The following is a 15,108-nucleotide window of genomic DNA, read 5'->3' on the forward strand; positions in this document are numbered from 1 at the left end:
AGTTCCAAACTCCTAGTGAATCTCTTGCCTCAGCCTATCAAATACTAGGAATGCTAGATGGGACGAGCCAGCAAGCCTGGCTCCGGTCCATGAGTCATCGACGAGGTGCCTAGATGTTTTAATGGAGGAGTGAACATCCTCTACAGATGCTGACTAGACAACTGAACGTTCACAGGAAAGGACCCTAGCCTCATGGTCTCAGTTCAGGCAGGTGTGGGGAGAGACGCTTAGCTCACTCAGGAAGCAGGGGCGGGCAGATCTCAGTGAGCTCCAGGACAGCTAGGGTTCAAAAGGAGATAAAAGAGTGACAGAGAGAAGGAAAGAAAATGTAATTTAAAAAAATAAAATAAAATGAAGACCGGGAAGGAAACATCTGATTTGGTCCCTGGTCTTTATACATACATACATACGAACATGCATACATATAAACATACAAACATGCACACAAACAAACACATACAAGCATGTATATATATACAAACAAATATACAGACATACAAGCATACAGGAATACACAGACATACACACAGATACTCAAGAAGTCATTCTCTGCTACTTGGAGAGTTGAAACCCAACCTGGACTACATGAGATTCTATCTTTAAAAAAAAAAAAAAAAAAAAAAGAGCAAGCACGATGCCTTTAGTATATGCCTTTAGTCCCAGAACCTGGGAATGAGCTAGAAGTGAAGTAGGCTGATCTTGGTGAGTTGGAGGCAAGACTTGTCTACACAGAAAGTTCTAAGACAGCCAGAACTACATAGAGAGACCCCATCTCAAAACAAACAAGCAAAACCCCTTCCTGTCGTTGCATGTAGCTTTTTGCTACCCTACCTATGCTCCGGGAATGGGCTGCACTACAAGCCCCAGCCTAGCTTCCTTGAATCCACTGATGAAAGCACACACACACACACACACACACACACACACACACACACACACACACACACACACACACACACACACACACACAGAGTTGCTCATTTTCAACTTGCCTTCTTGGCACAGTTGCTGGGCATTACTATCTCCCACCAGGAAAGGCTCGCCCTTGTCATTACTCTTAGCTCTGCTCCTCCCACCTGCCCTAACTTCAGTGGCTAGTCCCATCTAGCTGCTTCTAGACACCTGCCTTTAGGAGCCCATTTTGAGATCTCACATGACTCTTCAACCCTCCATCAGAAGCATGGTGAAACTCTCCCTCTCCTTCCTTGGGTTGTCCCTTCTCCAGGGATCTGGAAGTCCTGCCTGTACCTTTCACCCAGCAATTGGCCTATGGCTTTCTTTATTGACAGATCAAGAACCAATCGGGGAACAGGACTTTAGCATCAGAACCACCCCTACATCCCTTTTCTCTGAAGAGAAAACTGTACACACAATTCTGAAAAATAGCCTTAAGGGCAGACGTGAGAGTGTGCACACCCATTATATCAACCTGTGGGGCACGGGGACTAAGACTTAGAGACCAGCCTTAGCTACACAGTGAGCTGGAGACGAGCGGCTGCTAGATGCTGCCACTAGAAAACAAGATAGCTAGCTGGTTCCAGCGCTGCATTCTCCAGTTAAGTTTCAGGATCTTAGCCTGAACTTTGCCGTCAGGGTGAACATGCTTCCTTTGCTCCCTTCTGTGAAAAGAGGAGGGAGGAAGAGCACACCGGAGGGAGGAGCTGCACAAAGCACTGAGATCTGGGTAGGAAGATGGGAATGTTTCCTGCTTGGCTCACTGACTCCTCTTAGGTGCTCACAGGTTGCATGGATATATTGCTTGGCAGTCAGTTGTACAAATAGAGCCTCTGTATTTTAAAAAATATGTATTTAATTTTTTTTTTAAGAATCAAGAAGTGCAGAAATTACTATGACATTCTGGGTGTTTCTCACAATGCCAGCGATGAAGAGCTTAAGAAAGCATATAAGAAACTCGCCCTGAAGTTTCACCCCGACAAGAACTGTGCTCCTGGAGCAACAGATGCCTTCAAAGGTTTGACCTTGAGCCCATGCCCATCTGCCCTCGTAATGTCAGTGGTAGCAAACTTTTTAATTTTTAAATTATAGTTATTTATCTTAGAAATCGGCACATACATGGAGGTCTAAGAACAGCCTTTGAGAATCATTTTTCTACTTCTACACTGTGGGTCCCAGGACTCAAAGTCAAGGTCATCAGACTTAAACAGCTAATACCTTCTACCCTCTGAGCCATCTTGAAGGCCCAGGAGTAAATTACTTTTAGTCTTCCCTGCACATGGCTTCCTAGGTTATAAGCAAGTTATTTTTCCTTGACATATACTTTTGCTTTGTTTTGTTTGACACAGAATTTTATCATGTATCCCTGTAGATATCCTCCTGCTTCTGCCTTTCAAATGGTGGAAATACAGATGTGCACCACCAAGCCTAAATTTTTAAACGTTCATGTGTGCATGTCTGTGCGTGTCTGTGTGTGCGTGTGCATGTCTGTGTGTATGTCTGTGTGTGTGCATCGCAGTGTGTGCATGTTTGTGTGTGTGTGTGCATGTACATGTCTGCGTGTGTGTGTGCATGTGTATGTGTATGTGTGTGTGTGTGTTGTGCTTATGTGCATGTCACATGTATTTAGAGGTCAGAAGATAGACTCAGGTGCTGTTTTTCAGATGCTACCCACCTTTATTTTTGAATCAAGGCCTCTCACTGGCCTTCAAGTAGGATCTGGTGGACCCCAAAGCATCTGTGTTGCCAGGCTGGATTATAAGCTTGTGCCTCCACAGAGCCTGACTCAGGTCAATGCTTGCAAGGACATCACTTAACATTCTTTCTCCCTGACTCCCTCCACCTCTCTTTTTTCTTTTTGATATCGGGTCTCATTATATAGCTCTAGTTGCAATTCAACCAATTCAAGCTTATCCCCCCAAATAGCTTACACATGAATGAGACTCAGACTATGGTTATTTTCCTTGGTTTTGATAATTGTTGGGAGGTAACCCCCAATCTATTTTTCTAACTGCTGGCTTGGCTACCTCCTCAGCAGCGTACCCCAAATACTTGCTGTTTCCCCTGGCCATGTGATCATGGCGCATCCCTTCTCATGGCTGCTTCCTCCTCTGCTCTCATTCTTCCTGGTCCCTCTCCCTCACCCTTTTCCTCTCCTTCCCCTCCCCCCCTTCTCTCTCATATTTCCACCCTTCCACCAGGTCCCACCTACCTCTATAATCTCTTCAGTAATTGGCTGTATCCAATCTTAGTTAACCAATAGTTTTAAAATTAAGGAACAAGGTTTATATAACAAAATCTTGTAAACATGAGAATTCACTCATAGACCTAGACCTTCTGGTACAGAATTAAGCATTACAATACGTAGCAACAGATCAAACCCCAACATTTCCCTTTTTTAAATCTAAATAAAAGGCTTTTTTCTCTTAAAATAATAAACAGTATACAATAGGGACAATTGTGAAATTATGAAAATTATTAGGTAAGAGTTACATTTAAATATACAGTCTGTTCATGTCTAGCAACTCAGGAGAAAATATTCTATTATCTCTCCTATCCTGGTTAGTTAGAGTTCTATATCTAAATCAATTTCTATTATAAGTTGAATTACAATCCTAAAATTACCTTCTTTTTGAATCCTAAAGAACTTAAGCTTATTGTACAACTATGACTATTTAGTCTTCAGCCCCATCAGAGACCTGAGAAGGAAATAAACATTACCTGAGTGCAGCCTGGACAGTCCCCAACATTCTCTACAACATTGGGGTATCGTCTTCAGCCTTCTGCCCAGGATATCTGACAGACCTTTTGTGAAGCAGGAATTATGAAAGACTTGCTTACCTTACTCTGTCTTGGCAGAGCTTGGCAGTCGACTTGCCTGCGTCTGCTTCTCTTTCCTGTACAGTGTTCTGTCTACGGTTAGTTAGGCCACTCTCTCTGTCCAGTGTCTAGCTTGCCACAGTTGAGCAATTCCAATGGAGGTTGTTGGTGTTCATCCTCTTCTTCCAAGTTTAATGTGAAACTGCCAGGGGCTGACATATTTCAATGTCATAAAAGCCTTAAATTCATAAAAGCATCTTTAAATGCCATAGTTTGAGGGTTTTTGAGATTTTTGAAGACCATCTGTCTAATTATAGCACATCCGAACTAGGTAACACTGCCTGTCTCCAGCTACCTATTGTTTGTTTAACCGGGGATATATATTTTGTAATAATCCAGACTAGTATTACTTAATTATCCCAAACAGTTTGTAATAGCAGCTATTAAACAGACTGGGACTAAACCTTGTATTTTTAAATGAGTTGCGTAGGCACAATGCCTATCTAAGAGTTGAAACATCCATATATTATGTTGTAACAAAATTAATCTTAAATTTTGTATCAATATACAAAGATTTATACCAACGAAAACCTTAAACCTGTCTCAATATACAAAATTCTGTACCAATGTAACAAAATATAACCTTTTTTGTATCAATATACAAGATCCTCTACCAATGTAAGATTATAGCTAAAAATGTGTTTTGGTTTAAGAGTAGATTTAATTATCTACGTCTGTCTAATTTCTTATATCTATATCCCCCTCTCCTCTTTCCCTTACTTAAAGAAGAAAGAAGGATAGGGGAAGGAAAGGAAGCAGAGTAGAAATTCCTGAATCTACATCCCCTATTTTGTTTCCTCCCCCCTCAAGACTATAGTCATTCATAAATCATTCCCCAAATTGGCAACTTATCTGTTATCCATAAAATATCTAAAACCATTCACCCCAACTTAAGGGACTAAGATGACAACAGCCTTATTATAATTTCTTCCTGTTGAATCGGGGCAAAGAATTCCTTTTTGGGGGGGCAAGGAAATTAAAAAGTGGTTAGTCTTAACAAAGCTAGCGTAACATTTCTTGTCCAGTCTCTGTAAGCTGAGAAAGTGCAGGCTTAGATGAAGTCTTGATTGAACAATCTGAAAGTCTGGACTGCGTGAGCTAGCATTCTGAAAATGTTTCAGGGGCTGGAGAGATAGCTCAGTGGTTAAGAGCACCGACCTGCTCTTCCAGAGGTCCTGAGTTCAATTCCCAGCAACCACATGGTGGCTCACAACCATCCCTCTTCTGGTGTGTCTGAAGACAGCTACAGTGTATTCATATAAATAAAATAAATCTTTAAAAAAAAAGAAAATGTTTCAGAAGCAAGTCTTTACAGGAAACAGCTTTGATGCAGTTAAGGTAGGATCAAGCAGGGAGCTGGTCCAGCAGGTCTCAGTATCTCAGCATCCTCAAGGGTGAATTCTGTCAGGGCTGCCCTCTTGGTCTTCCATTCTGCAAATACAAACCCTATGAGCAATATATAGCTCTCTAAAGACATCTGTGTGGAATGTGCACCATGCATAGATGAGTTAAGGATGATCTCCTGCTCTTTGTCTTTTGTCAGAAGTGAGTCTGGTCATATAATCAAACCACAATATGCATCTCCATTCATGCAGCACGAAAGAATGATGTATAGTAAGTATGAGAATTTTGTAATCAACAAGACTTATTGGCCACGTAGCTGGAGTTCTGGCTGGAGACATAGATATTTATGTCCCAGTCACTTTTTTTTTTTTTTCTTTTTTTCGGAGCTGGGGACTGAACCCAGGGCCTTGCGGTTGCTAGGCAAGCGCTCTACCACTGAGCTAAATTCCCAACCCCATCCCAGTCACTTTTAGAGTTGTTTTAACATTGTACATTACTGGTTTGTTTGGTCTTTTTGATTTTCTTCTTGTCTGTAATTGAGATCTTCAGGAGGTTTTCCCCTGCCATGTCTGATTTTTATTAATTTGGAAGGAACCCATAGCTTTTCTTTTTCTGTGGAAATGTAGGCATAACCTCTCTCCCCCAGCGTACCACATTTCCTGTTTTCTATTTTGAGATTAGTTAAGACATCTTTAAAATAAACAGGCTGGTTTAATTCAGCTGTTTTGTTTGTTTGTTTTTTCTGTACTCCAGTGTCTTTTAGCAGCTGTAGGTTTTTACTTGCCTGCATTCAAAAATTTTAAACTTAATAAAGCAATATGCAGTCTATCTCTGGGGTCTTTGTTATCCCGTTTTGCTTGTTAAGCATCTCTTTAAGGTACAATTGGATGCCTCTGTGATTGTTGGTCCTGTAGGACTGTGTGTTATACCTGTAATATGTTTTATATCGTTATGTAAAAAGTCATTTCATTTTATTACAGACATATGCTAGAACATTCTCAGTCATCATTTGTCTAGGTATTCCCATAATGGACATAATTTCTAGTTAATGTGTAATTACAGAATCAGCCTTTTCAGAAGTCAGTGCAGTTGCCCATTGAAATCCTGAATATGTGTGTATAGTATGGTGCACACATGAAATCCTGAATATGTGTGTATAGTATGGTGCACACATTGAAATCCTGAATATGTGTGTATAGTATGGTGCACACATTGAAATCCTGAATATGTGTGTATAGTATGGTGTACACATTTCAGTTTGCCAGACTCTATAAATGAAACATCCATTTGCCAAATTTCATTTCCTTGGGTGCCTTTAGGGTTACTCCTTATAGGTAATGGAGTTTGGTTAGATACAGAACAAGTAGGAATGTCTTTACAATTTCCTTGCTTTGTTGCCAAGTGATAAAGCTCCTTTTTAAACCTTTGCTGTTACCACGGTGTTTTTATGAAGTCTGAAGCCTCTAGCACACTTCTCTCAGTAGCTGATCAACTTCATCATTAACGTGTGCCAGAGGGCTTGGTAGGCCCATATGAGATCTGATGTGTGTGTATGGATGATTTCTATTTCTGATCATTTGTTGTAATTGAATAAACAGTAAGTTCAGTAGTTTCTTTATGCAAAACAACCCTTTCTGCATATTGAATGTTAGTTACTATTAAGAGATTCTTGAAAATTTAATAACATCATAAAATTGCATGTAACTCTGATTTTTTAATTGAATTGTAAGGACTCTCAACCACCTTACTTAAGCTTTCTGACTTATATTCTGCCTTTCCTGATTTATGTACATCAGTAAAAAAAGAAGCTCCAGAAATTGGTCCCCCTGTTATTATACAAGGGAGAATCGAATTAGTTCTTTTTAGAAACCAAAGTTGCTTGCTTTGGGGGTATTTATTGTTAATTTTTCCCAAAACAATTGCTGCAAGCTCTTTGCCAATATTTATTTTCTGTCATAACAAGGCAATCTCAACATTAGTAGAAGGCACCACAATTTCAGATGGATCTATTCCAGCTAATTGATGATGTATTTTTTCCTTTTAGAATCAATTCAGAGACTTTTCTATATAGGTCTTTAATTTTTTACTCTGGACATGTGCTAAAAATATCCTTTCTAAGATATAATCTTTCCTCTGCATAAGAATTCCTGTGAGGGGGGGCTGGAGAGATGGCTCAGCGGTTAGAGCACCTGACTGCTCTTCCAGAGGTCATGAGTTCAATTCCCAGCAACCACATGGTGGCTCACAACCATCTGTAAAGAGATCTGATGCCCTCTTCTGGTGTATCTGAAGACAGCTACAGTGTACTTATATATAATAAATAAATATATCTTAAAAAAAAAAAAAAAAAAAAAGAATTCCTGTGAGGGGCTGGAGAGATGGCTCAGCGGTTAAGAGCACTGATTGCTCTTCCTGAAGTCCTGAGTTCAATTCCCAGCAACCACATGGTGGCTCACAGCCATCTATAATGAGATCTGACGCCCTCTTCTGGTGTGTTTGAAGACAGTGTACTTATATATAATAAATAAATCTTTAAAAAAAAAAAAAGAATTCCTGTGGGAGAATGAGTAGAGGGCAAGATAGCTAAACACAAGCCATCTTTGGATTAATGCACTCCATGTGGGCAGTTTGTGATTGCTTTTCTATCAGCCAATTCCTTTTTAGTCTCAGCTGATTGTCTTCTTGGACTATTTAATTCTTTATCCCCTTGCAAGGTTTGAAATAAATTATTCAGCTCTTTAGTGGTCAAATCAATTGCAGGCTGAAGCCAGTTAATATCTCCCAGTAATTTTTGAAAATCATTAAGACTATTTAACTGGTCTCTCCTGATTTGTACCTTTTCTGATTTCTTACTGATTTATCTTATATCCTAGGTAATCAACAAGATCTCCTCTTTGTATTTTTTTTTTCAGGAATAATTTGTAATCTCCAATAAGGCAAACTTTTTTGCTTCATCAAATGTTTGTTCTAAGGTACCTCTATTTGAATCAGCCAGCACAATATTGTCCATATAATGGCGAATTATGGATTAAGAAAATTGTTTACAAATTATTTCCAATAGCTGTTGGCATGAGGTAGTACTAGTCAACATTCCTGTGGCAGGACTTTCCATTGGTACCTTTTGGTTGGCATTGAGTGGTTAAATGTGGGCACCCGAAGTTTCTCTGTGTTGTTCTTGTAAAGGAACTGTGAAAAAGTGATCCTTTAGATCAGTCACTATGATAGGTCATTCCTTAAGTAACAAGGAAGGCAATGACATTCCAGGCTGTAAAGAGTCCATTGGTTGAATAATTTTATTAATTGCTCTCAGATCTGTCAACATTCTCCACTTGGCAGATTTCTTTTTAATAACAAACACAGGAGAGTTCCAAGGGCTGATGGACTCCTTTAGTGTTGAGCCTCCAGCTGCTCTTGGATTAGCTGTTCTAGCGCCTATGAGTTTTCCTTTGTCTTAGGCCATTGCTCAATTCAAACAGGTTGGTCAGTCTGTTGGTATTTCATCAGCAGCGGCTCCCTCAGCCAAGATTGAAGCCATATTCTATGGATAGATAGCTTGGACAGTCTGCAACTGTCCCCAATGGCGTCTGTTTGACCAGATCTGCCTTCTCCCTATGACCTATCTCTAAAGTTGGAGGAATGCTACTCTTCACTGCTGCCCTAGATCTCGTCCCCATAAGTTCATGGCTATCTCTCCCACATATGACCTTAACCTTCTTATCAGACCCTTCTGGTCAGATACATTTAATCCATTTAAGACTTCATTGCACCTGAGACAATGTCCTAATCTCTAGGAGCTGGGTAGATATCCTTTGAAGTGAACAAGCTGGATTCCAGGCATCTTGTGATATTAAAGTTATATCTGCGCCAGTGTCCACTAATCCTTTAATCTCAGTTCCATCCAACTGTAATTTTAACTTCGGTCTCTTATCATTTTTAGTAGCCTGCCAAAGTATTTGGGTTTTGGTATCCTTAGAATCTCTTGTTTTATCTTTAGGGGCCACTTGTCTTTTGGTAAGTGGTTTAATTGTGTTTAGAGCAGCTCAGCTCTGTTTGTCCTGACAGATCTTGAATTTTTATGTTGTTCAGAAATATCTTTCCTTAGTGCATAGGAAATGAGTGGCTCATGGTGGATTTGTCAGTCCTTGAGCGAAGCCTCTTATTTTCTGAAATTAAGGAGATGCCTTGTCCCTGAATGAGCTGCATTCACGAACCATATCCTTCCACGCCTCAGGAAACTTCCTCCCAGCATCATTACTACTGTAGGATTTATCCGTAGGAATTGTTTGACTGGATCTTTGACAGCCACATCAATGGATTATCTTGCTTTTCTTTCTTGTAACTGTTTGCCCAACCACAACTGGATTATGAGCATTTGTCCGCAGTTGTTTTGATCCGTTCATAAAGGGAGTAGCTCCTAATGGTCTAATTGCCTTTTTGCATTCATTATTGGCATTTTCAAAGCTAAAAGATTCAGTTAAGATTTTTCTGGTATTCGGATCTGATATTGCTCTGTCTAGAGCTGTGAATAGTCTTTGTAAAATGTCTGTACAAGGATTGTTTGAACCCTGGGTTATCTTTGTAAATGATTCGGCTCACCCCTGTGGTCCAACCTTGTTCTAAGCATTTAAAGCTACCCTGCGACGTTGTTCCAGGACAGCATCCTCAGGGGCAATCTGTGCTCCTTACTCAGAGTCTGGGCCTTCACCTGTAACTGATCCTTGACAGTGTCAGTGGCTCTGTTCCTGTCTCGTTGCTGCTCATCTTTGTACCATGTCAGCCCTTGTGACTGAGGGCCAGGCTCTAGGATGGCTGGCATCAAATCTCGCCAGTCTTTTGGAATTGCATGATTCCCTGGGGCCCAGATACTGAGCATCTGTTCAACATAGAGTGACTGTAAGCCATAGCTCAATGTTGCTTCCTTAAACCTTTCTAAATCCTGTGCCATAGGATCGCCATGTGAATTTTCTTCATTCCCTTCCAATTCCCTTACCAAGGCTGGGAAAATCATTTTAGGTTTATAAACAGAAATAGACTGCCCTTTCTCAGTCTAGTTACAGAGTGACACTTTAAGTTCTGGCCTTCCTTCTGCTGCCCCTATATTAGTATATACTTTTTAGTATATAATTCTACCTGTAATCTTTTGTAAATTTCTTCTAAGACTTCTCTCCAATTTTTATTATTAATCTTTTCTTGTATGTTTATTATCTTAATCTCCCCCTCAATTCTGCTTATAAATTTCTCTAAATTCTCCTCTAATGTTTTATTATTATCTTTAAATATTACTAAAGATAATATTTTACTGTCCTCAGTTTTGTTTGTAAATGTCTAATTTTTCCAACATCTGCTTCCATATTTCTCCTTTTCCTGTCTCTCAGATGTCTGAGAGACGTCTCCACATTCAGAGCTGTATCGTTTAGTGTTCTCCCCTCTCTGCTTTGACGTTGTTCTCATTCTGTTTTAGAAAATCCTTAATCCCTTTTCTAAGGCTCATGAATTTTTTAAGGCCCTGTTTTTGGAAAAGACATAGCAGACTAAAGTGCTTATTAGAATACAAGTGAAGCTTAACATTGCAATAGTTAAAACTGGCAAGATGTCAGTTTCCTCTAGATCATCCCTTTGAACTGTCTAAAATAGTCTTAAAGTCCAAAAGATCTTTGTTGTATGGTCTATGTGCCTATTTTTCCCTAAAATACCAGCTCCCAACCCTACTACCTGGTCTGGGGTTTTCAGTGTCTTGGTCTCCCTTTAGTGTAGGATTCTGCACTTGATTCTTTTATTCAGAGAGGGGTTGGTTGTAGAAACAACAACAACAACAACAAAAACGTGACTTTTGTGCTACCAAGCTGGTGTTGTCCTCGGTCTCCTATTTGTAACCAATTCTGGCCTTTTTTCTGCTGAGCTATGATGCAGCCTTCAGGAGAGCCACACCTTTCCCAGTGCTGCAGTTGGCTGGTTCCAAGCAGTGTCTGATTTTTGATCTGAGGTAACTTCAAAGCTATGTTTTTGGTGAGGGCTTTGCCTCTCTACCAGGTAACTTGTCTCATGGTGTGCCAAAATGTAGTTAAACCAATTTAAGCTTATTCCCAACTACCTTACAAATAAATGAGACTCAGACTATGGTCATTTTATTTGGCTTTGACAATTACTGGGAGGTAACCCCTACTCTACTTTTCTAATTGCAGGCCTGGCTACCTCCCCATTGGTGTACCCAGACACTTGCTGTTTCTCCTGTGGTCATGGTCCATCTCCCCTCCTCATGGTAGTTTCCTCCCCTCCCCTCCCCTCCTCTCCTCTCCTCCTCCCTTCCCCTCCTCTCCTTTCCTCTCCTCTGCTCTCCTCTCCTCCCTACCCGGTCACTCCAAACCCACTTCCTTCAAATCCCTCCAATAATTGGCTGTAGCCTATTTTATTTAACCAATAGTTTTAAAATTGAGGAACAAGGTTTGCATAACAAAAGCCTATAAGCAGGAGAATTCATAGGCTTAATCTTTCTGTTACAGAATTTAGCATTAAAATACGTAGCAACAGACCGAACCTCAACACCTGACTCTCCTGGAACTTGCTCTGTAGATCAGGCTGGCCTTGAACTTAGAGATCACCTGCCTCTGCCTCCCGAGTAGTGGGATTAAAGGCAAGTGCTACCATGCCCTGATAACTTTTTTTTAGGAAACGATTACTTTATTTATAACACATTTGAGGGGCTGGAGAGTTATCTTAGCAATTAAGAGCACTTGTTGCTCATGCAGAGGACCTTGGTTCAGTCCCTAGCACCTGCAATGTGGTTCATGACTGTAACTCAAGTCCCAGGAGATCCAGTGCCCTCTTCTGGCCTCAGAGGGAGTCAGATGAGCACATGGCACATACACATTCACACAGGCATCGTACACATAACGCAATAAAATACATAAATCCTACATTATTCCTAGGGGTTGGAGCCCAGTGGTTAGTAGATGTGCTGCTCTTGCAGAGGGCAGCAGTTTAGTTCCCAGAACCAGTTTTGCTTATCATCGCCTGTAACTCTAGTCAGGGGGAGCCGTGTGCTCTTTGCTGCTGAACCAGCTCTCTATTCCTAGCTTGTGGTTTTTGAGACAGTGTCTAATTAGCTAGCCAAGGGCTGCATTGAACTCCAAAATCTCCCACCTCAGTCTCCTGGATGCCAGCATTATAATTGTGTACTACGGGGTTCAGCTTATCTATCTTCATTGTGCAGAAAGAAAGAAAGAAAAGAAAGAAAGAAAGAAAGAAAGAAAGAAAGAAAGAAAGAAAGAAAGAAAGAAGTCTTACAAACCTTTATGTATGTTTGATATTTTGAAAAAGAAGACTTGCAAATCTGTCTATTTATTTGTGTGTGGGAGGGGGATATAAAGGCCAGAAAACAATTTGCAGGAATTGGCTTTCTCCTTCTAGTATGTGGGTTCCAAGGATTGAGCTCAGGTCTTCAGCCAGGTGGTAACAGCCTTCACCCACTGGGCCATCTTGTGATTACCTAGGGAACTTTTAAGTTATTCTTGAGACTGGAGGGATAGCTCAGTGCTTAAGAGCACTGACTATTTTTGCAAAGAACCAAGGTTCAATTTCCAGTATCCACACAGTGGCTCACAATTGTCTATAACTCCAGCTCCAAGAGATTTGACACTCTCTTTAGGCCTCTGTGGGCACTGTACACATATGGCACACATGTATACATTCAGGCAAAATGCCCATACACATAAAAGGAAATACTTTTTTTGTATGCTTGAGAAAATGTCTCTCTGTGTAGTCCTGGCTTACTATGTAGAACTTACTATATAGACCAGGCTGGCCTTTAATTCACAGAGATCTGCCTGTCTCTGCCTCCAGACTGCTGGGATTAAAGTGTATGTTCCATGCCCAGTAAAAATAAATCTTAAAAAAAACGTCCCTGTATGTCACGAGGACAGCTTTTCTATTGTGAATCTAGTTCTCATAGTGTCACTAAGGGAGCATGTGGATAACCCACGTTCTCTTATATTTTTGGTTGTGAGCCCAGCTTTTAGTGGCTGAGCCATCTTCCCAGCCTCCACGTTCTCTGTATTCATATGGAAGTCTTCTCACAAACCAATGAGAGCCCCTTGTTTTTATCCAAGCAGAAGGAGTTTTGCAGATTATTTTGTTTAGGAGATTTTTACTTCCACTTAATAATACTGTGAATTGTTTCAGTAAACTGCTGCTCTTAAGTGAAATAAGAACACGGGTATGTGTGTGTATACATGTACATGTGTGTGTGTTCATGTGTGTGTTCGTGTGTGCATGTGTGTGTGCATGTGTGCGTAGGTGTGTGTGTGTATCAGATCCTGAGGCTCATATGGTAAGCATGATCCTTAACTCTGAGCTGCAGCTCCATCACCTAGAACATGTTTTTAAATTTTTTATTTATGCCTATGTGTGTGCTTATGTGTTTGTGTGTATACTCCGTGTGTAGGTGCATGTGCTTATGTGTTTGTGTGTACACCCTGTGTGCAGGTGTCCAGCGAGGCCAGAATAGGGGATGGAGAAACTAGAGTTACAGGCAGTCGTGAGTCACCCATTATGGTGTTAAGAACTGAACCTTAGTTTTGTGTGAGAGCAGTTAGTGCTCTTAACCTCTGAGCCGTCTCTCCAGCCCCACAAGCCCCACCTTGGAGTAATAGGGACACCAGGCATTTCTTCAACTATAGACTAATAGTCTAGACTATTGGTAGCATGAGCTAGGGACGGCGTCCCAACTTCAGTACAGCCGAGATGTCTCAAGGACTCTGAGGGGTTAATGCTCACTTCAATAGAGCTCCCAGTTGCTGGATTATTCTTGGTTTATCAAGACTGTGAATGATCTCTGGGGCAAGTCCTTCGGGGGACGTCGTGGGCCTGAGTACCTCTGTTTGTAATCCTGTGAGGCTGTCTAGCACCAACTCTGGGCTTCTTGCTGCTGCTGTGGTCAGCCTTGGCCACAGGCAGGGGTGCGCTGATGTTGTTCTTGTTGGTTGCAGCGATAGGAAATGCCTTTGCAGTCCTGAGCAATCCCGACAAGAGGCTCCGCTATGATGAGTATGGAGATGAGCAGGTGACTCTCACTGCACCTCGAGCAAGACCGTATCATTACTACAGAGATGTTGAGGCAGACATCTCCGCAGAAGAATTATTTAATGTGTTCTTTGGAGGACATTTCCCTTCAGGTTGGTTTTTTCTTTAAGTTTGCCTGCATGTATGTCTGGGCACCTTATGCGTGGCTGGTGACAGAGGAGGTCACAAGAGGATACTGGAACTAGAGTTACATCTGTGAGTGGCTGTGGGTGCTGGGGCCTTTGGAAAAGCAGTCAGTGTTCTTGGCCACTGCGCCATCTCTCCAGCCTGAGGTTATTATCTTAAAATTATGATTCTTTATACTATTTATTTATGGATCTCAGCAGACTCTAGTTTGAAGATCTAAATAGGAGAACATTGGTGCTGCAGAAACAGCAAGAATTCAGAGTGGGCTGCAGGGAGTTGGAGGAAGTCCTAGCCCCCAGCTGCGCATAATATCAACCATATCATTCATTTCTTTTTTCTTTTAAGATTTATTTGTTTATTATATATAAGTACACTATAGCTGTCTTCAGACACACCAGAAGAGGGCATCAGATCCCATTACAGATGGTTGTGAGCCACCATGTGGTTGCTGGGAATTGAACTCAGGTCCTCTGGAAGAGCAGTCAGTGCTCTTAACCACTGAGCCATCTCTTCAGCCCTATATCATTCATTTCTTTCACCATAGTCACCCGCCTGAAAATGGGGCCTAGGTTTCAGGGTTGCTTTGAAATAAGTATCTTTTACATTTATATCACATGTATATTACTGCAGCACTGTACATTGAACCTGGGCTCACCAATTCTAGGAAAGACAGTTTCAATAGCTGTTCCGGCTAGTTTTCAGCCGCTATGTAGTGGCCCAAGACAG

General features: G+C 41.1%; 1 protein-coding gene across 2 annotated transcripts in view; it reads left to right on the forward strand.

Moving 5' to 3' along the window:
* The window catches only part of Dnajc18 (DnaJ heat shock protein family (Hsp40) member C18), a 28,988-nt gene that overhangs the window by 3,845 nt on the left and 10,035 nt on the right, over positions 1-15,108 (forward strand). For both annotated transcript variants that reach the window (XM_032885712.1, XM_032885713.1), the window contains 2 exons: positions 1,827-1,972; positions 14,163-14,348. In XM_032885712.1, the coding sequence (XP_032741603.1) occupies positions 1,827-1,972; positions 14,163-14,348 (332 nt within the window). The remainder of the gene's footprint in view (positions 1-1,826; positions 1,973-14,162; positions 14,349-15,108) is intronic.

Source organism: Rattus rattus, chromosome 15 (genome assembly GCF_011064425.1).
Source record: "Rattus rattus isolate New Zealand chromosome 15, Rrattus_CSIRO_v1, whole genome shotgun sequence".
Lineage (NCBI taxonomy): Eukaryota > Metazoa > Chordata > Mammalia > Rodentia > Muridae > Rattus > Rattus rattus.